Here is a 25,588-nt window from a genome sequence, read left to right as displayed (position 1 = left end):
TAAATACTATAGTAAATACTATAGTTAATATCTATACTAAATACTATAGTAAATACTATACTAAATATTATAGTAAATACTATAGTAAATACTATACTAAGTAATATAGTGATGCTGAATGATTCTGTGTTGGTCTGTTTATTGGTTTCAAAGCTAGAAGGATGCATAGGATTCCAAACGCAAGGTTCAGTTTGAAATGGAATCCATTTTTGTTGATATGTCTAAGTCTATATACATATATATATAGCTGGACATTATGTTGTATGATTTTAACAAAGTGATGATTGATTTCACCCTCTGAATGACCATAATAGTCTGTATGTTTCTGAAATCTATCAGGAAACTATTGGAAAAACTTGGAATGACATAAAAGAGATCCTTCATTTTGGAAAATGTTTACCAACATGGTTACAACCACATAAAAACAAAGACTTTTCTATTCCAATCAAATCCAACACTTCAGATTACAGTGAACACTTCTAGTTTACGAGTATAGCAATCAGTGTCATTTAGTCTTCAGGACCAATGCTCAGGTAGGATGTTTGAGTTGTGTGTGTTTGAGTTGTGTGTGTTTGAGTTGTGTATCGCTGATAAGTGATTGTACTTACGTTGGGACCAGGTGGTCCGACTCTCCCGGCAGCGCCAGGGAAACCAGTGGCACCCTGTCAGTGAGAGAGGTTGTTGATGAAATGGAAACATGACAAAAAATACAAACAACAATGCAGAAATTAAATATACAATATGAGATTTATACTTACAGGGGGTCCCTGAGCACCGCGAGCACCTTTAGGTCCAGAAACGCCAGTAGGTCCCTGAAATGAAGGAAATTGTCTGATAGTCAGTTTTATGAAGAAACGTGAAGCAAGTAACTACAACAGAATATTTGGTAAACAATAACACCTCGATATTTTTACATTTCAGGAAAAAGTTCAACTTACGGAAGGTCCAGGAGCTCCAGAGGGTCCCTGGGGTCCAGGAGCACCAGCGTCTCCCTTCTGGCCGCCCTCTCCCTGCTCTCCCTTGGCTCCGGGCTGACCATCAGATCCCTGGGGTGAGACACGGGGAGAAAGACAGCTCAGACAGCTACTTGCTTCAACATACAACAAGCAGCTCTCGTCATCATCCATTTTATCATCCATTTGAATGTATGAGACGGTCCTGTAAATGATGCAGTCCGGGATGTTGACGGTAGGACTGACAGTGAGAGAAAGAGCATCAACAGTACAGTGTCCTTGGTGAGATACTTACAGGAGGCCCAGCGAAGCCAGCAGGCCCAGGAGGTCCGGTCTCACCCCTGTCTCCCTGTTAGGAGAGAAGACGGGACAAGTTGAGCAGAATCCACATCCCCTATCATATCCTTCTTCAAATGATGTACCATGTACTGTATCAAGTTCTGTGTTAATTCAATTGTTCTATTGAGAGCTGGAGAGTATAGCAGGACAACAGGATTGTGAGTGAATGTAATTCTCTACTCTGGATCAATACAGTAGCCTAGAGATGGCAGAAGACTCGAATCAGACAGCTGAGGCAAAGTAAAAATATATTTCTGGTGTAATACATGCCATTTAGCAGATACTTCTTTCCAAAGCGTTTTGCATTCAGGTGTGCATACATTAAACATATTGGTGGCATACATTAAACATATTGCGGGTTCTACTCGAACCCGCAATCCTGGCGTTGCAAGCGTCATGTTCTACCAACGGATCTATACAGCACCACAAGTCATTTTTATTTTATCCTAATTTGTGTGTGTGTGTGTGTGTGTGTGTGGTACCTACAGGAGCACCACGGGCACCAGCAGCACCGGAAGGTCCAGATGGACCAGATTCACCCTAAAGGAGGAAACACAGAGGTCAGAGGGCAGTCACAGAGGTCAATCATACAGATATCAGTCCATATATCACACCTTATATGGACTGTCTTTATCATACAGATATCAGTCCATATATCACACCTTATATGGACTGTCTTTATCATACAGATATCAGTCCATAAATCACACCTTATATGGACTGTCTTTATCATACAGATATCAGTCCATATATCACACCTTATATGGACTGTCTTTATCATACAGTTCGTGAGAGGTAAACTCCCAACAGATGATATGGCTGTGTGTAGTTTTTTTCTGACTGATCAAATACAATCATTAAAATAATGAATGAAGTATTATACAAGTTTAAAGACAAATTGCTCACCTTCTCTCCGTTGGGACCAGCTGGGCCGGGAGGACCAATGGGACCAGTCAAACCCTAGAAGAGTTAGACAGGGAAAAAGACAGAATAGAGAAATGTTTCAGTACAATAGTTAGTATATGTGTCCTTCTGCTGTTGTCTCACTGTACATAAATGTTTCAGTACAATATTTAGTATATGTGTCCTTCTGCTGTTGTCTCACTGTACATAAATGTTTCAGTACAATATTTAGTATATGTGTCCTTCTGCTGTTGTCTCACTGTACACAAATGTTTCAGTACAATATTTAGTATATGTGTCCTTCTGCTGTTGTCTCACTGTACACAAATGTTTCAGTACAATATTTAGTATATGTGTCCTTCTGCTGTTGTCTCACTGTACACAAATGTTTCAGTACAATAGTTAGTATATGTGTCCTTCTGCTGTTGTCTCACTGTACACAAATGTTTCAGTACAATATTTAGTATATGTGTCCTTCTGCTGTTGTCTCACTGTACACAAATGTTTCAGTACAATAGTTAGTATATGTGTCCTTCTGCTGTTGTCTCACTGTACACAAATGTTTCAGTACAATAGTTAGTATATGTGTCCTTCTGCTGTTGTCTCACTGTACACAAATGTTTCAGTACAATATTTAGTATATGTGTCCTTCTGCTGTTGTCTCACTGTACACAAATGTTTCAGTACAATATTTAGTATATGTGTCCTTCTGCTGTTGTCTCACTGTACACAAATGTTTCAGTACAATATTTAGTATATGTGTCCTTCTGCTGTTGTCTCACTGTACACAAATGTTTCAGTACAATATTTAGTATATGTGTCCTTCTGCTGTTGTCTCACTGTACACAAATGTTTCAGTACAATATTTAGTATATGTGTCCTTCTGCTGTTGTCTCACTGTACACAAATGTTTCAGTACAATAGTTAGTATATGTGTCCTTCTGCTGTTGTCTCACTGTACACAAATGTTTCAGTACAATATTTAGTATATGTGTCCTTCTGCTGTTGTCTCACTGTACACAAATGCCCGTGAACAAATGAACAATTTAAGTGTAGTGTGTATACATGGAATTGCTGGATTATTAAATGTATTGATTATTAAACGGTCGAGTGAGTGAGGTTATCAATGTGATGAATATTCAATGGTTTAGTGAGTGAGGTCATCAATGTGATGAATATTAAATGGTAGAGTGAGGTCATCAATGTGACGAATATTAAATGTTTGAGTGAATGAGGTCATCAATGTGATTAATATTAAATGGTCGAGTGAGTGAGGTCATCAATGTGACGAATATTAAATTGTAGAGTGAGTGAGGTCATCAATGTGTTGAATATTAAATGGTAGAGTGAGTGAGGTCATCAATGTGATGAATATTAAATGGTTGAGTGAGTGAGGTCATCAATGTGTTGAATATCAAATGGTCAAGTGAGTGAGGTCATCAATGTGATGAATTTTAAATTGTAGAGTGAGTGAGGTCATCAATGTGTTGAATATTAAATTGTAGAGTGAGTGAGGTCATCAATGTGACGAATATTAAATGGTAGAGTGAGTGAGGTCATCAATGTGTTGAATATTAAATTGTAGAGTGAATGAGGTCATCAATGTGACGAATATTAAATGGTTGAGTGAATGAGGTCATCAATGTGTTGAATATTAAATGGTTGAGTGAATGAGGTCATCAATGTGACAAATATTAAATTGTAGAGTGAGTGAGGTCATCAATGTGATGAATTTTAAATTGTAGAGTGAGTGAGGTCATCAATGTGACGAATATTAAATGGTAGAGTGAGTGAGGTCATAGGGCTGTGTGACACGGTGGATGATGATGATGATGATGATGATGATGATGAGGATGATGGTCACTCACTCTTGAGCCGTCTTTGCCAGAAGCACCCTCAGGTCCCTTCTCTCCGTTGTCACCCTGTGGGACACAAAAAAAAAAGACATTATAATTGCACTACTAACTGCATATAATTCAATATGCCAAACATACGTCTGTTACTATTGTCTCAAGCAGATCCTGTTGCTCAGTACACGTCCCTTTCACAGCTTATTATTATTATGAATCATTACATTAACATGACTGTTCCTCTGCTGCTCTCAAGCAGGCACCACTTACTCTGTCTCCCTTAGGTCCGGGGATGCCCGAGGCTCCTCTCTCTCCGGGCATACCCTGCAGACCGGGGGGTCCCTGGGCACCCGATGCCCCACCTGGTCCGATCGCTCCCTGGAAAACAGAACGGAATGGACACAAAAACTGTCAACAGCTGCAGGGACACCGTAGGAAAAGTAACGGAATGCAGAAGGGTATGTTGTTGTTTACTTGTCTCATTATATGCCCAACTATAATTGTCCCTCAGGTGTGAACCAAATTTATGGAATTGAATTGAAAATATGGAATATAACAGAACAGTATTCTCCCCACAATGAGAAAATAGACCTGTTCACAGGGACATGATTCATCATGAGGAAATAGACCTGTTCACAGGGACATGATTCATCATGAGGAAATAGACCTGTTCACAGTGACATGATTCATCATGAGGAAATAGACCTGTTCACAGGGACATGATTCATCATGAGGAAATAGATCTGTTCACAGGGACATGATTCATCATGAGGAAATAGACCTGTTCACAGGGACATGATTCATCATGAGGAAATAGACCTGTTCACAGTGACATGATTCATCATGAGGAAATAGACCTGTTCACAGGGACATGATTCATCATGAGGAAATAGACCTGTTCACAGGGACATGATTCATCATGAGGAAATAGACCTGTTCACAGGGACATGATTCATCATGAGGAAATAGACCTGTTCACAGGGACATGATTCATCATGAGGAAATAGACCTGTTCACAGTGACATGATTCATCATGAGGAAATAGACCTGTTCACAGGGACATGATTCATCATGAGGAAATAGACCTGTTCACAGTGACATGATTCATCATGAGGAAATATACCTGTTCACTTTGACATGATTCATCATGAGGAAATAGACCTGTTCACAGTGACATGATTCATCATGAGGAAATAGACCTGTTCACAGGGACATGATTCATCATGAGGAAATAGACCTGTTCACAGTGACATGATTCATCATGAGGAAATAGACCTGTTCACAGTGACATGATTCATCATGAGGAAATATACCTGTTCACTTTGACATGATTCATCATGAGGAAATAGACCTGTTCACAGTGACATGATTCATCATGAGGAAATAGACCTGTTCACAGGGACATGATTCATCATGAGGAAGTGGACCTGTTCACAGGGACATGATTCATCATGAGGAAATAGACCTGTTCACAGTGACATGATTCATCATGAGGAAATAGACCTGTTCACAGTGACATGATTCATCATGAGGAAATAGACCTGTTCACAGTGACATGATTCATCATGAGGAAATAGACCTGTTCACGGTGACATGATTCATCAAATACAAGGAGAATTGTACCCAGTGGGCAAAAATGTTTGAAAGTAATATATTATTGTAATTTCAAAAGATACCTTCAGGGGTATCCACATCTTCATCATTAAACTTAAAAAAAATGTAATTTCCTTTCTGATATTGGATGGTTTCAGAGTATATTATATTTGAGAACCATTCTAAGGTTGTTTGGGACGTAATTAAGTTTCCCATTGCAATATGCATGCTCAATCAGCACAGCTAAATTATTTCAAACAGTATTTGATCTGAGGTCTGAGCTGTTTATAGAGTTGACATTGTTGTTGTTGTTCTTCTGCTTCTACACTGAGTATACCAAACATTATATTGAGTTACACCCCCTTACTAGTGTGATTCTGGCCAGCTAGTAAACCGCAAATTCTACTAGACGTAAATTATATAAGCTAAGTGACATTCTACCAGCCTGGGTGACATTCTAATAGCCTGGATGACATTCTAATAGCCTGGATGACATTCTACTAGCCTGGGTGACATTCTACAAGCCTGGGTGACATTCTAATAGCCTGGATGACATTCTACCAGCCTGGGTGACATTCTAATAGCCTGGGTGACATTCTAATAGCCTGGATGACATTCTACCAGCCTGGGTGACATTCTACCAGCCTGGATGACATTCTACCAGCCTGGGTGACATTCTAATAGCCTGGGTGACATTCTAATAGCCTGGATGACATTCTACTAGGCTGGGTGACATTCTACCAGCCTGGGTGACATTCTAATAGCCTGGGTGACATTCTAATAGCCTGGATGACATTCTAATAGCCTGGATGACATTCTACAAGCCTGGATGACATTCTACCAGCCTGGGTGACATTCTACCAGCCTGGGTGACATTCTAATAGCCTGGGTGACATTCTAATAGCCTGGATGACATTCTAATAGCCTGGATGACATTCTAATAGCCTGGATGACATTCTAATAGCCTGGATGACATTCTACTAGGCTGGGTGACATTCTACTAGGCTGGGTGACATTCTACTAGCCTGGATGACATTCTAATAGCCTGGATGACATTCTACTAGCCTGGATGACATTCTACTAGCCTGGATGACATTCTAATAGCCTGGATGACATTCTACTAGGCTGGGTGACATTCTACTAGGCTGGATGACATTCTACTAGCCTGGATGACATTCTAATAGCCTGGATGACATTCTAATAGCCTGGATGACATTCTACTAGGCTGGATGACATTCTACTAGCCTGGATGACATTATAATAGCCTGGATGACATTCTACTAGGCTGGGTGACATTCTAATAGGCTGGGTGACATTCTAATAGCCTGGATGACATTCTACTAGGCTGGGTGACATTCTACTAGCCTGGGTGACATTCTAATAGCCTGGGTGACATTCTAATAGCCTGGGTGACATTCTACAAGACTGGGTGACATTCTACTAGCCTGGATGACATTCTAATAGCCTGGATGACATTCTACTAGGCTGGGTGACATTCTACTAGCCTGGATGACATTCTAATAGGCTGGGTGACATTCTAATAGCCTGGGTGACATTCTACTAGGCTGGGTGACATTCTACTAGCCTGGGTGACATTCTAATAGCCTGGATGACATTCTACTAGCCTGGGTGACATTCTACAAGACTGGGTGACATTCTACTAGCCAAGGGTCCAACATCTGGAATATTAGGTGACAAGACAAGTCTCCACAGTGTGTTTGTCTCACCTTGGGTCCGTCAGTTCCAGGAGTTCCAGGCAGACCACGAGGTCCCTGCAGCCCCTGAGGCCCAGCACCTCCTCTCTCTCCTGGGAAACCACGCTCACCCTACAGGGTGACAGACAGAGACAGGGATGGACGGTTCATATTATTGCTCAGCATTACTCCATATGAGTTCCTCCATGTCTCCATAATGGGAGTTAGCTATATGAACATTGTAGGTGGAGGAGATTAAACTCACTCTGGGTCCAGTGGCACCAGCAGCTCCACCCTCTCCTGGAACACCCATGTCACCGGGCTTGCCTCCCTCACCAGGTGGGCCGGGAGGTCCGGGCAGACCCTGTATACAGGAAGCGAACCAATGAATCAATCAGTGAATCAATCAATCAACTAACCAAGTGGCTATTGTTATCTCTTGTGAAGTGTACTTGAGTGTCAATGTGATTGGACACATGTAGTCTATATGTCAATGTGATTGGACACATATAGTCTATATGTCAATGTGATTGGACACATGTAGTCTATATGTCAATGTGATTGGACACATGTAGTCTATATATCAATGTGATTGGACACATATAGTCTATATGATACCGTATATGATGAGAGCATGTGAACGCAGACAGACAGAGAGACAGACAGATAGACAGACAGACAGACGGACAGACGGACAGACGGACAGACAGACAGAAACGCAGTGACAGACAGACAGACAGACAGACAGACAGACAGACAGACAGACAGACAGACAGACAGACAGACAGAAATGCAGTGACAGACAGACAGACAGACAGACAGACAGACAGACAGACAGACAGACAGACAGACAGACAGACAGACAGACAGACAGACAGACAGACACTGACCTGGAAGCCAGAAGGTCCAGGCTGTCCTTGCTCTCCTCTTTCTCCAGCAGGGCCCTGTGGTAAACGAAGGGTTAACACTGAGCATTATAGCTGTGGCTGGGCTGCCGTGAAAAACTCATTAAGAATTGTGCCTTTAAACTCAATTGACACATCTAACCAAGTCATTGTGAACAAGTTGGTCTTATCTTGTCGATTCATTCTTACAATAATCATACAATCTTACATCCACAACAAAACTTAAATCAGAAAGGTTAGCGAGCTGTGAATTGACAACGACACCTTTTGAACACTGAGAATTATATCCAGCCTGGGCTATGTGATTGGACAGGTAGAGATACTGCAGCAGAGTGTGATTGGACAGGTAGAGATACTGCAGCAGAGTGTGATTGGACAGATAGAGATACTGACAGCAGCAGAGTGCGATTGGACAGGTAGAGATACTGACAGCAGCAGAGTGTGATTGGACAGATAGAGATACTGACAGCAGCAGAGTGTGATTGGACAGATAGAGATACTGACAGCAGCAGAGTGTGATTGGACAGATAGAGATACTGACAGCAGAGTGTGATTGGACAGATAGAGATACTGACAGCAGCAGAGTGTGATTGGACAGATAGAGATACTGACAGCAGAGTGTGATTGGACAGATAGAGATACTGACAGCAGCAGAGTGTGATTGGACAGATAGAGATACTGACAGCAGAGTGTGATTGGACAGATAGAGATACTGACAGCAGAGTGTGATTGGACAGATAGAGATACTGACAGCAGCAGAGTGTGATTGGACAGATAGAGATACTGACAGCAGCAGAGTGTGATTGGACAGATAGAGATACTGACAGCAGAGTGTGATTGGACAGATAGAGATACTGACAGCAGCAGAGTGTGATTGGACAGATAGAGATACTGACAGCAGCAGAGTGTGATTGGACAGATAGAGATACTGACAGCAGCAGAGTGTGATTGGACAGATAGAGATACTCACAGCAGGGCCAGGTGGTCCAGCAGCTCCTGTCTCACCATCCTTTCCAGGAAGACCCTACAGGGAGAGAGAGAGGGATGTGAGAGAAGGAGAGAAAGCCAGAGAGCGATATCACCAGTGTGGAGGCCATACATGGGGCCATGGGAGCCAGATGACTGATAGATATAATTAGAACTATCGCTACTGGTTAGGGATAAACTGAGTACGTACAATGGTTTCCTAACAATACCTGTGTTTTCTACATATTTTACATTATATATAAAATCATCAAAAATAATGCAGCAGGCTATTTATGATTTGAAGCAGTATTTGGCTGAATCTGAATTCATTTCATATTTATATCCTTTCTAGGAGGGCATAAGGTATGTTTACTCTGACACATTTCTACCCATAAGGCAGTCTGTGTCTGTCTAGGTGATCAACAGAGAAATGACTTACCCTCAGACCTGGGGCACCAAGAAGTCCCTTTTCTCCTCCCTTCCCAGGCTCACCCTAGTCACAGGAAAACACACCCACCAGTCAGTCACAAAGGATGTCCAGCTGTATGCAGAGTAGACAAACACTGTCCATGGCAGCTAGTGTCCAAGCTCTGAGTAGAGCCCTACTCAGGAGATATATCATCTTTTAAAATACATCAATCAATCAATCATCCAATCAAGCACCCAATAAACAATAAATCAATCAATGAACCAATCAAACACCCACTAAATAAATAAATAAATCAACCAATCAAACACCTAATAAATAAATAAATAAATCAACCAATCAAACACCCAATAAATAAATAAATCAGTCAATCAACCAATCAATCAACCAATCAAACACCCAATCAATCAATCAATCAATCAATCAATCAATCAACCAATCAAACACCCAATAAATAAATCAGTCAATCAACCAATCAATCAACCAATCAAACACCCAATAAATCAATCAATCAATCAATCAATCATCCAACCAAGCACCCAATAAACAAATCAATCAATCAATCAACCAATCAAACACCCACTAAATAAATAAATAAATAAATCAACCAATCAAACACCCAATAAATAAATAAATAAATCAACCAATCAAACACCCAATAAATAAATAAATAAATAAATAAATCAATCAATCAATCAATCAATCAAACACCCAATAAATAAATAAATAAATCAGTCAATCAAACAATCAATCAATCAATCAAACACCCAATAATTCAATCAATCAATCAATCAATCAAACACCCAATAAATAAATCAATCAATCAACCAATCAAACACCCAATAAATCAATCAATCAATCAACCAATCAAACACCCAATAAATAAATAAATCAACCAATCAAACACCTGTCACGTCCTGACCATAGTAAGATGTTATTTTCTATGGTAGAGTAGGTCAGGGCGTGACAGGGAGTGTTTTTCTATTTCTATGTTCATGTTCTAGTTTTGTATTTCTATGTTGGTTTTGTTTGGGATGATCTCCAATTAGAGGCAGCTGGTCCTCGTTGTCTCTAATTGGAGATCATACTTAAGTAGAGTTTTTTTCCACCTGGGTTTGTGGGAGATTATCTTTCAGTCAGTGTATGTTTCACCTCTGCGTCATGGTTTGTTGTTTTTGTCTTTCAGTTTATTTATGTATTGCATGGTTTCACAGTATAAATAAAATGTGGAACGACACACACGCTGCACTTTGGTCCGCTTCTCCTTTCGACAACCGTGACAACACCCAATCAATCAATCAATCAATCAATCAATCAACCAATCAAACACCCAATAAATAAATAAATCAATCAATCAAACAGTGACACTCACGTTGGCTCCCTTGGGTCCGGGGAATCCCATCACACCAGGCTGACCGCGGGCTCCCATAGGGCCAGGGGGTCCGGGGCGACCATCCTCACCAGCAGCACCCTACACGGTGAACACAGGAGGGTCAGTCCATCAATCGAGGATCAATCAATCAATTCATCTTGCAATCACATTCATTTGTGAAGCCCATTTTTCATCAGCAGATGAGACATCCTAATAACGTAAAGTTATGTCTGACTGGGAAGTCTGGATGGATATTTGATAGAGTTGCATATGAATTCAATGTGAAAGTAAATCGTCAAGTCATGCACCTGAGGGATTTTCTACACTGTCAGAGTCAATGATGTATATAAACCCAGTCAGTCATCTAGTGTCTATATAAATCATTGGTCAGATTCCTGTGAACGTACCGATTCATCTAGTGTCTATATAAATCATTGGTCAGATTCCTGTGAACGTACCAATTCATCTAGTGTCTATATAAATCATTGCTCAGAGTCCTGTGAATGTACTGATTCATCTAGTGTCTATATAAATCATTGGTCAGATTCCTGTGAAGGTACCGATTCATCTAGTGTCTATATAAATCATTGCTCAGAGTCCTGTGAATGTACTGATTCATCTAGTGTCTATATAAATCATTGGTCAGATTCCTGTGAAGGTACCGATTCATCTAGTGTCTATATAAATCATTGGTCAGATTCCTGTGAATGTACTGATTCATCTAGTGATCAAGTTCATGTTTAAAATAAAAATGAAAAATAAACATATTTTTTACAGTTATTGATCAAAACAAACAACAATCACAGCGTACTTACACCAGGTCCAACTTTGCCTTGAGGACCAGTATCGCCAGGACGACCAGTAAGACCCTGCAGGACAAGCAGAGAGACACATATAGATCAAACTTCCTAAAAGGCCTGAGAAATCCAACTCGGACTCATCAAAACTCTAAAGTATACTGTATGTGAGTCTAATCTCCAGGGATAATGTCTTGGTAGTGCAGCCATTGCACGATGTGAGCCTATATGTTTAATGATGCTAGAGATTTGAGACCAAACTACAGTAACGTTTAATCACAAAAGACCTGGGGTAGCATAGGTACAATATGATGATGTCATAGTGTGGTCGCGTGTTGCTTAGTTGGTAGAGCATGGTGTTTGCAACGCCAGGGTTGTTGGTTCGATTCCCACGGGGGACCAGTACGGAGAAAAAGATTTATGAAATGTATGCATTCGCTACTGTAAGTCGCTCTGGATAAGAGTGTCTGCTAAATGACTAAAATGTAAATGTCATAACTACAGTAACTTTTAATCACAAAAGACCTGGGGTAGCATAGGTACAATATGATGATGTCATAACTACAGAGATAATGTATTGGCTCAGCTATATTTTGGAGAACTGTTCTATCTTACCAGAGCATTGATACATACTGCTGTTACAGATGGCAGAAAGATATTGGAGTGGAACTTACTCTTGCGCCAGGAAGACCGGGCTCGCCAGGGCGTCCAGGGTCACCGCCGGCTCCCTTAGGGCCAGACACGCCGCCGACTCCACGCTCGCCAGGGGCTCCCTGGATTAAGAAGACAAATGTGCTACTCAATGGAGAATCTCAATCAATCAATTAAGACCAACGCCAGTTGTTCCCTGTATTAGGAGGTCAAATGATACAGTCACTCAGTGGAGATAAACCAATCAATCAATTAATCAATGGATTAATCAACAAATCACTACATTAACCAATCAAGACACGTCTATCTCCACAGCCACTTTATATGAGGCTACAGTAGACCCTGCATTAGGAGGTCAAATGTAACTGAAGAGGCTCTGAGGGCAGCGTCTGACAGTGTGACACACTGACATGTAAGCCTGTCTGTTTGTCCTTTAATAAACCTCAACAGACCGTTACAGATATCTGTGTGTTCCTATATCTTTGTTTTTCTGGGATAGTCATCTTGTGAAGTGTCATGGGGGTTTAGATTATTTTTAAGAAGGACAATGAGTCAGTCACTCCGGGGCGAATCCTAACTTCCGTTTAAATCGAATTGACATCAATTTGACTTGAGTGGAAGTTAGAATTCACCTCTGTATGGATAACATCCTCTCCATCTATCTCCGCAGTCACTTCACACGGAGGCTACGCTAGGCAACCTGGCCTCTGAGGACGTGGAAATGACATGTCGAAATGACGGGGGTCAAGTTGTCCTGACATGATGAACTGAGAAAATATTCCTTCTGACTCATTCACCATATTTAATGAATAGGAATAAAAAGTGAATAATATTACATTTATAATGAAATGAAATGCTTCCAGTCTGAGACGTTGGGTCTAGAGTTGGTGGTGTGGATGAGGTTGGGGCTGACCTCTGCTGGTTAATAGTGGAATTACAGTTGACTCCACTGACGCCAATAGAAGCTCTCTCTTTCTTTGTGCCTCATCATTTTCTGTCATTCATAGCTGTGACTAAATATTGTCACAGAATATTTAGTCAGATTGGGTTGCAATTGCCTAAGGATTCCAATATATCAGCGATTTGAGTCAGCGAGGAAGAATCGTCACTAAAATTCAAGCACAGGATGTTTAACTGTGGATTAAATGCTCACCTAACTGTGTATATGACTGCAGTGCTGTGGACAAGTCTATCTTCCATGATCATCATGGTTTCAGATTTACAGCCATATCATTGCTGACTCATGTATTATATCATTTATCTCTCTAGTCCTGCCAGTTTTAGAGTAACCTATTCAGTTGATGTGAATGTATCCTGTTCATTTTCTGTACCACAGCAGTTAGTTTCCCCCTCCCTTAACGATAAGCCCATCCCCCCCGGGACCACGTTGTCATGGTGACGCTCACCTTGGGACCAGCCAGGCCATCCTGACCTGGGAAACCACGGTTACCGGGGGCGCCCTAAACAAAAACAAAAAACAACAACAGGGTTAGGTCAGGAAGAAGAAAAGAAAAGAAAAAACGATTCAACATTTAACGCTGGGAGTGAGACCATGGTGTGTGATGAATATAAAATGGAACGGACAGCCCTTCCTGTGACCGTACGCAGGTATAGTAGCTGTTCGTGTCATTTCCTGTCAGTTTTACGGCATACAGAACACATAGCGCCTCGACAAGTGGTTTTGGAATGATAGGTGGCCGTGTGTATTCTGACAAGGCGATAACATGGGTGGTAACATGGGTGGTAACATGGGCGATAACATGGGTGGTAACATGGGCGGTAACATGGGCGGTAACATGGGCGGTAACATGGGCGGTAACATGGGCGATAATATGGGTGGTAACATGGGTGATAACATGGGTGATAATATGGATGATAACATGGGTGGTAACATGGGTGATAATATGGATGATAACATGGGCGGTAACATGGGTGATAACATGGGCGATAACATGGGTGGTAACATGGGTGATAACATGGGTGGTAACATGGGTGATAACATGGGTGGTAACATGGGTGGTAACATGGGTGATAACATGGGTGATAACATGGGTGGTAACATGGATGATAACATGGGCGGCAACATGGGTGGCAACATGGGTGGTAACATGGGTGGTAACATGGATGGCAACATGGGTGATAACATGGGTGATAACATGGGTGGTAACATGGGTGGTAACATGGGTGGTAATATGGGTGATAACATGGGTGGTAACATGGGTGATAACATGGGTGGTAACATGGGTGGTAATATGGGTGATAACATGGGCGGTAACATGGATGGTAACATGGATGGTAACATGGGTGATAATATGGGTGATAATATGGGTGATAATATGGGTGGTAACATGGGTGGTACTCACTCTCTCTCCGGGAGGTCCAAGAGGTCCAGCAGCGCCGGGCTCTCCTCTGGGTCCCCTCTTCCCTTCCTCTCCTGCAGGGCCAAGGGCTCCTTGGGGACCGGCTGGTCCCTAAACAAAAAACAACTGGATGTCAGTAATCACATTTAATCACATAGTCTAGTTTCAACTGTTCTGCCTGAGGCTATGGAACCCTGACCTGTTCACAGGACATGCTGCCTTGTCCCCGGACCTGCTGTTTTCAACTCTCTAGAGACAGCAGGAGAGGTAGAGATACTCTGAATGATCGGCTGTGAAAAGCCAACTGACATTTACTCCTGAGGTGCTGACCTGTTGCACCCTCGACAACCACTGTGATTATTATTATTTGACCCTGCTGGTCATCTATGAACATTTGAACATCTTGGCCATGTTCTGTTATAATCTCCACCCGGCACAGCCAGAAGAGGACTGGCCCCACCTCATAGCCTGGTTCCTCTCTAGGTTTCTTCCTAGGTTCTGGCCTTTCTAGGGAGTTTTTCCCAGCCACCGTGCTTCTTTCACATGCATTGCTTGCTGTTTGGGGTTTTAGGCTGGGTTTCTGTACAGCACTTTGAGATATCAGCTGATGTAAGAAGGGCTTTATGAATACATTTGATTTGATTTAATATCTGTCATCTCTAAAATCAATCAACTCAATTGAAAGATTGTACTGCAAGATGACTTGAGGTTGAGGGCACTATAGCTAATATACTAAGAAGGGAGAGAAACTGTTCAAGGCTATGCTGATGTTAGGTGAAGCTGGGTGGGAAGACTCAACAAAAATAAAAAGTGGGTTCTCTCTTATCATTAAGTAAGATCTCTGCAGCTTGGTACTGTAACGCCCTGGCCATAGAGAGGGTTTTTTGTTCTCTATTTTTGGTTGGGCCAGGGTGTGACATGGGTGGGCGTTCTAGGTTTCTTTTTCTATGTTAGTGGTTTTCTTTGTTTCGGCCGTGTATGGCTCTCAATCAGGAACAGGTGTAGATCGTTGTTTCTGATTGGGAGTCATACATAGGCAGCCTGTTTTTCCTTTGGGGTTTGTGGGTGAATGTTTTCTGTCTAGTGCTTTGTTATTCCTGACGGAACTGTTTGGCTGTCATTTTCGTGTTTTCTTTTGCAAGTGTTCATTCGGTCATTAAAACCTTTCAAGATGAACACATCCTCCGCTGCACCTTGGTCTCATTCTGACGACGGCCGTTACAGATTCACCCACCAACAACGGACCAAGCAGCGTGAGAGGAAGGAGCAGAAGGTTCAGGATTCTTGGCAGTGGGAGGAATTACTGGACGGAAAGGGACCATGGGCTCAAGCTGGGGAGTATCGCCGCCCGCAGTGGGAGATCGAGGCAGCGAAAGCTGAGAGGCGATGGTATGAGGCAAGGGAGCGCAACAGGCACGACAGGCAGCCCCCAATTTTTTTTTTTGGGGGGGGCACACGGGGAGTGTGGCAGAGCCAGGATGGAATTCTGGGCCAACTCCCCGTGCTTACCGGAAGCAGCATGGTACTGGTCAGGCACCGTGTTATGCTGTGAAGCGCACGGTGTCTCCAGTGTGCGCTCATAGCCCGGTGCGCTATAGGCCAGCCCCCCGCAAGTGCCATGCGAGTGTGGGCATCGAGCCAGGACGGATTGTGCCAGCTCTGCGCGTCTGGTCTCCAGTGCGCTGTTTCGGTCCAGGCTATCCTGCGCCAGCGCTGCGCACTGTGTCTCCGGGGCGCCTCATTTTTGATGAATTCTCATGATAAATAAGCCATCTTGATTAACTTTCAGAAACTATCATAAAATGTTTTTCTGTTGCTTGCCTGGGCCATTAGTAGTCCTAATGCTGGATTGTTGAGCGGTAATAAATAAATAGGACTCCCCTGTGACCAGTTACAAACTCTGTTACCGTCTGGAAGAAATCTGGGATGCTCTCCATACTGTGTATGTGTTTCGTGGGGTGTTATAAACTCTTGGACCTTGTCCAGTATGTTGAGGGATTACTTAGGCTATCAGAGAGGAAGGACGAAAGAATGATGGAGACATACAAGAGAAAGACAGAGACACAGAGAGAGAGACACAGAGACAGAGAGAGAGAGAGAGAGAGACATATAGAGAGAGACAGAGAGAGAGATAGAGGCATTGGCAGAGACATAGAGACAGAAAGAGAGACAGAGACACAGAGACCGAGAGAGAGAGAGAGAGAGAGAGAGAGAGGCAGAGGCAGAGGCAGAGAGGCAGAGACATTGAGACAGAGAGACAGAAAGAGACAGAGAGACAGAGAGACAGAGAGAGAGAGAGAGAGAGAGAGAGAGAGAGAGGCAGAGACAGCAACACAGACAGAGTTCAGACAAAAGCACAGTGGTAAGAGCAGCAGCTTGAAAATAATAACACTCACAAGCTCTCCCTTGGGTCCAGCCTCACCCTTGAAACCTGGGATACCGGGGTCACCCTAAAGAGGAAGACAAAAAACACATGGGTCATCATTACAGACCAATGAAGTACGATTACAACCATTGAAGTTGTATATTACTAGCCTTGAAATGCAAACTGAATCACACTACATATACCTCATACCATCCCTGACATTCATTACATAGTATAACAAGTTTGGAGAAACAGATTTGAGGAGAGACAGTTTGGACGTACAGATGTTCCCTTTGGTCCGAGAGGTCCAGTGGCTCCCTGGGGTCCTGGAGGGCCACGGGGCCCTGGGAAGCCAGGCGCGCCAGCGATACCAGGAGCACCCTGTAGTGGAGATATATCAATCACGTATCAATCAATCAATCAATCGTCACGCTGAAATGATCAGGGAACACTAAACAGAGTAACACCATGATATTGAGATCTGAAAATAAAGTTGTTTACTGTAGCTTGTAGATCAATGAGGGGAAAAAAATCTATAACTTTATTTATCTAGGCTTTTAGATGTATGGCTCAAATCAAATCAAATGTTATTGGTCACATACACATGGTTAGCAGATGTTAATGTGAGTGTAGCAAAATGCTTGTGCTTCCAGTTCCCGACAGTGCAGTAATATCTAACAAGTAATCTAACAATTCCACAACAACAACCTTATACACACAAATCTAAGTAAAGGAACGGAATAAGAAATATATACATATAAATATATGGCTTCAGTGTAACATGAGTTAGTGGGTGGATCAGGTGGGAGAGATCCTGAAGCTACAGACATGCCTGGACCTTGATCTCACTCCTTCAATCCAGCGCCAAGTATCAGCTGCAGTCTGCTTGACTATTATGTAAGTGACAGATGTGTGTGTGTGTGTGTCTGGCCCATGTCTGGTCTAAGCCATAACTAACTCAAAGTGACATAACACACCTGACTGATTCTGATTTAAATGATTCTAATGGTTTCTTGTTCTAGGAGGAAGTTAGGACCAAGAGCTTTTCCTAACCACGTCACCTGACCAGGTAAATGGAAAAACTCTTGTTCAAAGTTTCTCCTGGTCAGGTAAGGACACATGGTTAGGAGAAACTCCTGGCCCTAGGCCCAGGATAACGGAGATGAGATTGCATCCACAATAAATACAAAGGGTGGGCTTCATAATGTGGGAACTGCTGTCTATCTAAGGTTTTCAGACTGGACCAGTGGACCAGTCACAACAAGCATTTACATTAAGTTTGGAAATAATTTCTGTAACACGTTACATTTAGCCTGCAAGTGCAATGCTTTATATGCTTTGTAAATAGAGTACACAATAAGACTTCTAATATGTGGATTTCATATACTGTAGGAAACTCAGGGCCAATAGAGACAGCCTGGTTATCTCTGCAGATATCCTAGTGGTTTAGATATGACTGTCATGCCTGCTCCACTCCACCTCTCTGGGCGCTCAAGGGCACCAGGCTGCCCATCATTACGTACACCTGTCACCATCATTACGCGCATCAGCGCAATATTGAACTCACCTGGACTCCTTCACTTTGTTGATTGCCCCTTCTATATCTGTCTGTTCCTCAGTTTGTTCCCCGTGTCAGCATTATTGTCATTACGTTTCCCCCTGTCCAGACGCTGTCCTTGTTTGTTTCATGTTGGTTATTTACTAAATGTTGACTCCCTGTACTTGCTTCTCATCTCCCAGCGTCTGTCCTTACAATGACCTCTATTCATGAACCATATTCTAGTACTAGCAGATCCCACACATTATTTAACTGTAATAAAAAGGAAGTTGATGTATAAAACGGAAGGTTATTAGACTTCATTGGAGATGACCCTGCCTTTACTGTGGACGTGGACTATATTTAGAGTATACTGCTGTAAAACAAATGTTATAAATGTTTATCCTATTTTACTGAAGCATTCTGATCTTGTATTATTTATTATTGTTGTTGCATTATGCAGAAGGAACCTGCAGGTAAGCATTTCATTAGAAAGTGTCTACCATGTGTATCCTGTACATACGACTACTAAACCTTGAAACCTGACAGCAGTCACAATGTGAGAATAGTAGTAGGGCTATAAGATACAGAGACAGAGGAGAGAGGGAGGGAGACAGAGACAGGGGAGAGAGGGAGGGAGACAGAGACAGGGGAGAGAGGGAGGGAGACAGAGACAGGGGAGAGAGGGAGGGAGGGAGACAGAGACAGAGGAGAGAGGGAGGGAGACAGAGGAGAGAGGGAGGGAGGGAGACAGGAGAAGAGGAGAGAGGTAGGGAGGAAGACAGGAGAAGAGGAGAGAGGGGAGGGAGACAGAGACAAAGGAGAGAGGGAGAGAGGGAGACAGAGACGAGAGGGAGGGAGACAGAGAGACAGAGAAGAGGTTGTCTGGTATACTCACAGCTGATCCTTTAGATCCTCCAATACCATCAGTACCAGGATTACCCTGTAGGGAAGGACAGAGGAAGAACATACTAGTTAGAATGAGAGACATCCTTTCATATGGCCATATCTTATAGTACAATACTTAAGGTCATAGTTCAATCAGGAAAAGCCCTAGTCATGTGACTTGGAACACTGACACACAGGTTTATGGGGACACTCATGGGGACTGTTTAGGGACACTTATGTGGGGACACTGTTTTTTGTGGGGACACTTTTTATGGGGACACTCACAGATGCACCGGCGGGTCCGGGAGATCCAGGGGTTCCTGACTCTCCACGGGGTCCCTGAGCGCCCTCAGGTCCACGAGCACCGGTGGGGCCAGCTTCTCCCTGGAGAGAGACAATCAATCAATAATACAACACTTCAATCAATCAATCAATCAAACGAACAAGCAATCGATCAATTTCTCTATAAATTATTCAATAATCCAATAAATCATTAAATCAATCACACAAACAATCAATTGATCAATTAATCTATGAATTAATCAATAATCCAATCAGTCAGTCAGTAATGTATTAGAGTGCATCATTTCAGTAAAGAGTCTCTATGAGCAAATTGACGATTCTGTTTGATTGGTTTTAGGATTTGCATGATGTCAAATAAACAAAGTTTATTAAAGTTTTCAAATCTTGTCAAAATTAAGTCAGAAGTGTTTAATCTTAATTGAAAAAACAAGTAGGTAATTTCCATACAAAGACTTTATAAAGTCTAGGTACTTTTATGGCAGACAAATGAAGTGAAGAGTAAAAGTGTTAGAGCAACATTGGCTGCATTTGAATAAAAAGAAGTTTTGGCAAAATGAAATGAACCTTAGCTTTCACATAAAAGTTATTTTATGAGGGGCTGTGTGGAAAGTGCAGTAGCCAGAGCCACGTGTATAATGGTTTCCAGGCCTACTGGTCTAATGAAATAGAATGAGGAGAGTTATCCTGACTGAATATTGTCAGACAAGGCTCCGACCCTTTACTACAGACATCAACCAATCATAGCGCTGCGTAGTGAGGTCACAGCCTTTGGGAAACTGGGTGAATGAAATGAATGAAATTCCTAACTGTTGTTACCATGGTGTTTTGACTTAGTAGGATGACATAATATAAGTTGCATGTGTATAAGTGGCGGTAGAGAGATTGGTATTTTTGGCCTTGGATGTAGTCCATAATGTTTTTTTTTTTTTTTTAGGGAGGTGTTCAGCTTTAATATTGCAGATAGATTGTGTGTCACGTCCTGACCAGTAAAGGGGGTTATTTATTATTGTAGTTTGGTCAGGGCGTGGCAGGGGGTGTTTGTTTTGTGTTTTTCGGGGTTTTTGATTTATGTTCTATATTTTCTATTTCTATGTTTATTCTAGTTTTCTATTTCTATGTTGTGTTTTTCAATGACCTCCAATTAGAGGCAGCTGGTTGTCGTTGTCTCTAATTGGAGGCCATATTTAAGTGTGTTCGTTTTCACTTGTGTTTGTGGGTGGTTGTTTCCAGTATAGTCTGTGCAACTTATTGGACTGTTTTTGTCGTTTGTTTTGTTTAAGTGTTTTTCCTTCAATAAATAAGAAGATGAGCACTTTACCCGCTGCATTTTGGTCCACTCCTTACGACGCCTGTGACATTGTGGTTCCATCAATGTAACTGTTTGCATCATTTCCAATCCCCCATATATTATATATCTATCTATCTATCTATATATCTATATATATATATATATATCTATAAAATACATATACACACATATATATATATATACATTTTTTTAAATATATTTTACTTTATTATTGTCCCCTAACCCTACCACCCCTCCCCTAACTGGAGTAAAGTAATTGACAACAACACTTAGGCTTCTACTTCCTGCTTATTACATACTATACACATTTTACAGACACAGTGTATTTTTACAATAGTTATCCCTTGTTTGTTTTTAGTCCCCTCCTTCAGCTACCCTCAACCCCTCCCATCTATCACTGAAGACCATCCAGTTTGATTTCTATTTGCCATATATTTTTTAACTGTGCTGTTTAACAAACGTTCTGAACCTATATACATTTTACGGACAAAGAATATTTTACATGAGTTATCTTGTTGTTATTAGTCCCACCCTTCGGTAGTCCATAATGTTACTGCCTGATAGTCTAGGGCAGGCAGAGCCATTGGCTGTACATGGGCACACAGGGAACAATTAAATATGTTTTTCCTTTATAGAAAACTTATACTCATATTCAAACCAATAGATGATACACACACACACACACACACACACACACACACACACACACACACACACACACACACACACACCATGTCAATGCTTTTAAATGTATGTAAATTGTTAAGTCTTTTGTCTGTAATGTCTTCTTCATTATGTGTCGGACCCAGTAAGACTAGCTGTCTCCATTGGCGTCTTCTAATGGGGATCCTAATAAATCAAATCAAACCAACGTAGTGTTTATGAATACATGTCTTTGGGTATCCTGAATTTACAAGCTGGGGATACGTCATCTCATTCAGCCTTTAATTTAACCAGGAAAGACCCTCGAGGTTAGAAAACTCTTTTTGCGAGGACGACCCGAGTTTTATTAGCAGAGCGCAGCAGGAATTAACAGGTAAACTTAAACCTGACTGTTTATAGGTTTTCTAGAGGGTTCTAGAGGTCCACCACAAGGCCAAAAGTATGTGGACACCTGCTCATCGAACATCTCATTCCAAAATAGTGTAACACACTGTCGTTCTGGGTCAAGTTACTGTCTCGCTGTGTGTTTTTTAACATTAGCCACACACACAGTCACACGCACACGCACACACACACGCGCACGCACACACACACACACACACACAACCCCCAGATCCTTTGGCATCTGTCTCTAGTCATGAAGCAGTTCGTCCAAGGCCTTCTCTTCTCACAGGGGTTTTGGTCTGTAAATATGCTCAGGACAGGGTGTCCTTTATAGAGTTGAGATAGAGCCTCTGTCTCTGGTTATAATGAGGTTAAAGGTCATGAAGTTATTCACATGATTAGGGTTGCAAAGGGAGGGTATATTACTGGAAACTTTCAAGGTTTACTATTAAAACTACCAGAATGTTGGTATCTTTCAAGGATTTTATGTAATTTATCACAAGATATCTAGTGTCCCTTTTGGGTCCTTCAGATTTAAACTAGTGCCCCTCTGTGTGGCCTTACCAAACATATAATATATTAAATTATGAAATAAGATTTTTTTGTTAAAAAAAAAAAGCTGTAAAACATTTTTCAAAATATAAACCATCAACTTTTTTTTACACTTTTTTACACTCTTTTACACTCTTTTACACTCTTTTACACTCTTTTAGTATGTCAACATGTGTTTGTTGTCAAACTGGTGGCAGTTGTGAAAAAAGTCAATCATTGTAAGAGTTGCAGAGTTCATTTAAAATAATGCCATTGTTGATTAGATGTTTTTTTTTCATTAATTAGTCTATTTTCTCTTGAACCATATGGTCTATTTACTAGAAACTCATGGACAATATGGACACATATATATATTTAAAATATATATATTTAAAAAATATCTATGAATGTTTTTAAAGTTATTCAAGTATAAATCACCAAAGTTACAATAGATGGACATACATTTTCTGTTATTTACCAAAATTACTGAAGTTTCCGGTAACTTTGGTAAGCAACCCTAGTCCTATAGCTGAATCCTTAAATGATTTCCCTGACTGGGAGAGACTGAGACAGACGACAGATGAAAGTGAAACCAGCAGTACAGCATGGGATCTATAGACTTCAGGCAGCACACACACACACACACACAAACACACACACACACACACACACACACACACACACACACACACACACACACACAACACACACACACACACACACACACAAGTTATCATTCAGAAGGAATGAATCAGTCCCAAGCGGAGAGAGAGAGCGAGAGAAAAAACAACACACGCAAAAAAAGCCTTCCTTGACGTAGAGAGTGAGAGAGAGAGTTAGAGAGTTAGAGAGAGTTAGAGAGAGAGAGAGAGAGAGAGAGAGAGAGTTAGAGAGTTAGAGAGAGTTAGAGAGAGAGAGAGAGAGAGAGTTAGAGAGAGAGAGAGTTAGAGAGAGAGAGAGAGTTAGAGAGTTAGAGAGAGTTAGAGAGAGTTAGAGAGAGAGAGTTAGAGAGAGAGAGCGAGAGAGAGAGAGAGAGAGAGAGAGTTAGAGAGTTAGAGAGAGTTAGAGAGAGTTAGAGAGAGAGAGTTAGAGAGAGAGAGCGAGAGAGAGAGAGGGGGGGTAGAAGGGTGAAGATCAGTGACATACCTTAGAACCTGGAGAGCCGGGGAAGCCTGGAGCACCAGCAGGACCAACTGGGCCTATAGAGAGAGGAGGGGGAGAGGGGAGGGGGAGAGGTGAGGAGCGTGGGCAGGGAGGGGAGGGAAAGGGAGGGAAAGGGAGGGAGGGGGAGAAGAGAGGGAAGGGAGAGAGAGCGGAAAGAAGGGAGTGAGTCAACAGACACTACTGCCACCGCAAGTGCATCCAGGTGTATTACAGTCACATTTCTGATGAGACATTTAGGGTCGGGTTTCCTGGACACAGATTAAGCCCAGTGGTAGATGAATAAGCACTTTTAATAAATACTTGAATTGTGTATGCTTTTTAGTCTAGGACTACACTTAATCTGTGCCTGGGAAACTGGCCCATAGTACACCTACACTGAGCACACAAAACATTAGGAACACCTTACTAACAAAGGTCATGTGGTTTGGTAAGAAGAATGCCCCTCTCCCCACAGGTGTGATTACTACCTCTGAGGGTTTAGAGCTTGAGGTAGTCACCTCTTACAAGTACTTGGGAGTATGGCTAGACGGTGCACTGTCCTTCTCTCAGCACATATCAAAGTTGCAGGCTAAAGTTAAATCTAGACTTAGTAATTGCTCCTCTTTCACCCCAGCTGCCAAACTAACCCTGATTCAGATGACCATCCTACCCATGCTAGATTACGGAGACATCATTTATAGATCGGCAGGTAAGGGTGCTCTCGAGCGGCTAGATGTTCTTTACCATTTGGCCATCAGATTTGCCACCAATGCTCCTTATAGGACACATCACTGCACTCTATACTCTTCTGTAAACTGGTCATCTCTGTATACCCGTCGCAAGACCCACTGGTTGATGCTTATTTATAAAACCCTCTTAGGCCTCACTCCACCCTATCTGAGATATCTACTGCAGCCCTCATCCTCCACATACAACCCCTGTTCTGCCAATCACATTCTGTTAAAGTCCCCAAAGCACACACATTCCTGGGTCGCTCCTCTTTTCAGTTCGCTGCAGCTAACGACTGGAACGAGCTGCAACAAACACTCAAACTGGACAGTTTTATCTCCATCTCTTCATTCAAAGACTCAATCATGGACACTTAATGACAGTTGTGGCTGCTTTACGTGATGTATTGTTGTCTCTACCTTCTTGCCCTTTGTGCTGTTGTCTGTGAACAATAATGTTTGTACCATGTTTTGTGTTGCTACCATGTTGTGTTGCTACCATGTTGTTGTCATGTTGTGTTGCTACCATGCTGTGTTGTCATGTGGTGGTGTTTATGTGGTGTTGTCTCTCTTGTTGTGATGTGTGTTTTGTCCTATATTTATATTGTATTTATTTATTCATTTTTAATCCCAGCCCCCGTCCCTGCAGGAGGCCTTTTGCCTTTTGGTAGGCCGTCATTGTAAATAAGAATTTGTTCTTAACTGACTTTCCTAGTTAAATAAAGGTTAAATAAAAATAATATATATTGAGTTGCATCCCCTTTTGCCCTCAGAACAGCCTCAATTCATCGGAGCATGGACTCTACAAGGTGTTGAAAGCGTTCCACAGGGATGCTGGCCCATGTTGACTCCAATGATTCCCACAGTTGTGTCAAGTTGTCTGGATGTCCTTTAGGTAGTGGACCATTCTTGATACACTGGAAACTG

General features: G+C 41.9%; 1 protein-coding gene across 1 annotated transcript in view; it reads right to left on the bottom strand.

Annotated features, from left to right (window-relative positions):
• The window catches only part of col2a1b (collagen, type II, alpha 1b), a gene marked incomplete at its 5' end in the record, with an annotated part of 39,261 nt that extends 15,244 nt beyond the window's left edge, over positions 1–24,017 (bottom strand). The window contains 23 exons of the mRNA XM_029774303.1: positions 609–662; positions 759–812; positions 939–1,046; positions 1,249–1,302; positions 1,779–1,832; positions 2,199–2,252; positions 4,064–4,117; positions 4,316–4,423; positions 7,366–7,464; positions 7,598–7,696; positions 8,223–8,276; positions 9,208–9,261; positions 9,643–9,696; positions 11,003–11,101; positions 11,818–11,871; positions 12,474–12,572; positions 13,857–13,910; positions 14,814–14,921; positions 17,207–17,260; positions 17,458–17,556; positions 19,611–19,655; positions 19,886–19,984; positions 23,937–24,017. Of these exons, the coding sequence (XP_029630163.1) occupies positions 609–662; positions 759–812; positions 939–1,046; positions 1,249–1,302; positions 1,779–1,832; positions 2,199–2,252; positions 4,064–4,117; positions 4,316–4,423; positions 7,366–7,464; positions 7,598–7,696; positions 8,223–8,276; positions 9,208–9,261; positions 9,643–9,696; positions 11,003–11,101; positions 11,818–11,871; positions 12,474–12,572; positions 13,857–13,910; positions 14,814–14,921; positions 17,207–17,260; positions 17,458–17,556; positions 19,611–19,655; positions 19,886–19,984; positions 23,937–24,017 (1,692 nt within the window). The remainder of the gene's footprint in view (positions 1–608; positions 663–758; positions 813–938; positions 1,047–1,248; positions 1,303–1,778; positions 1,833–2,198; positions 2,253–4,063; positions 4,118–4,315; positions 4,424–7,365; positions 7,465–7,597; positions 7,697–8,222; positions 8,277–9,207; positions 9,262–9,642; positions 9,697–11,002; positions 11,102–11,817; positions 11,872–12,473; positions 12,573–13,856; positions 13,911–14,813; positions 14,922–17,206; positions 17,261–17,457; positions 17,557–19,610; positions 19,656–19,885; positions 19,985–23,936) is intronic.
• Positions 24,018–25,588: the final 1,571 nt, after the last annotated feature.

This window comes from Salmo trutta, chromosome 14 (assembly GCF_901001165.1).
Source record: "Salmo trutta chromosome 14, fSalTru1.1, whole genome shotgun sequence".
Taxonomy (NCBI): Eukaryota; Metazoa; Chordata; class Actinopteri; order Salmoniformes; family Salmonidae; genus Salmo; species Salmo trutta.
The sequence above is the reverse complement of the archived record's forward strand: the minus strand, read 5'-3'. Positions and strand labels throughout refer to the sequence as shown.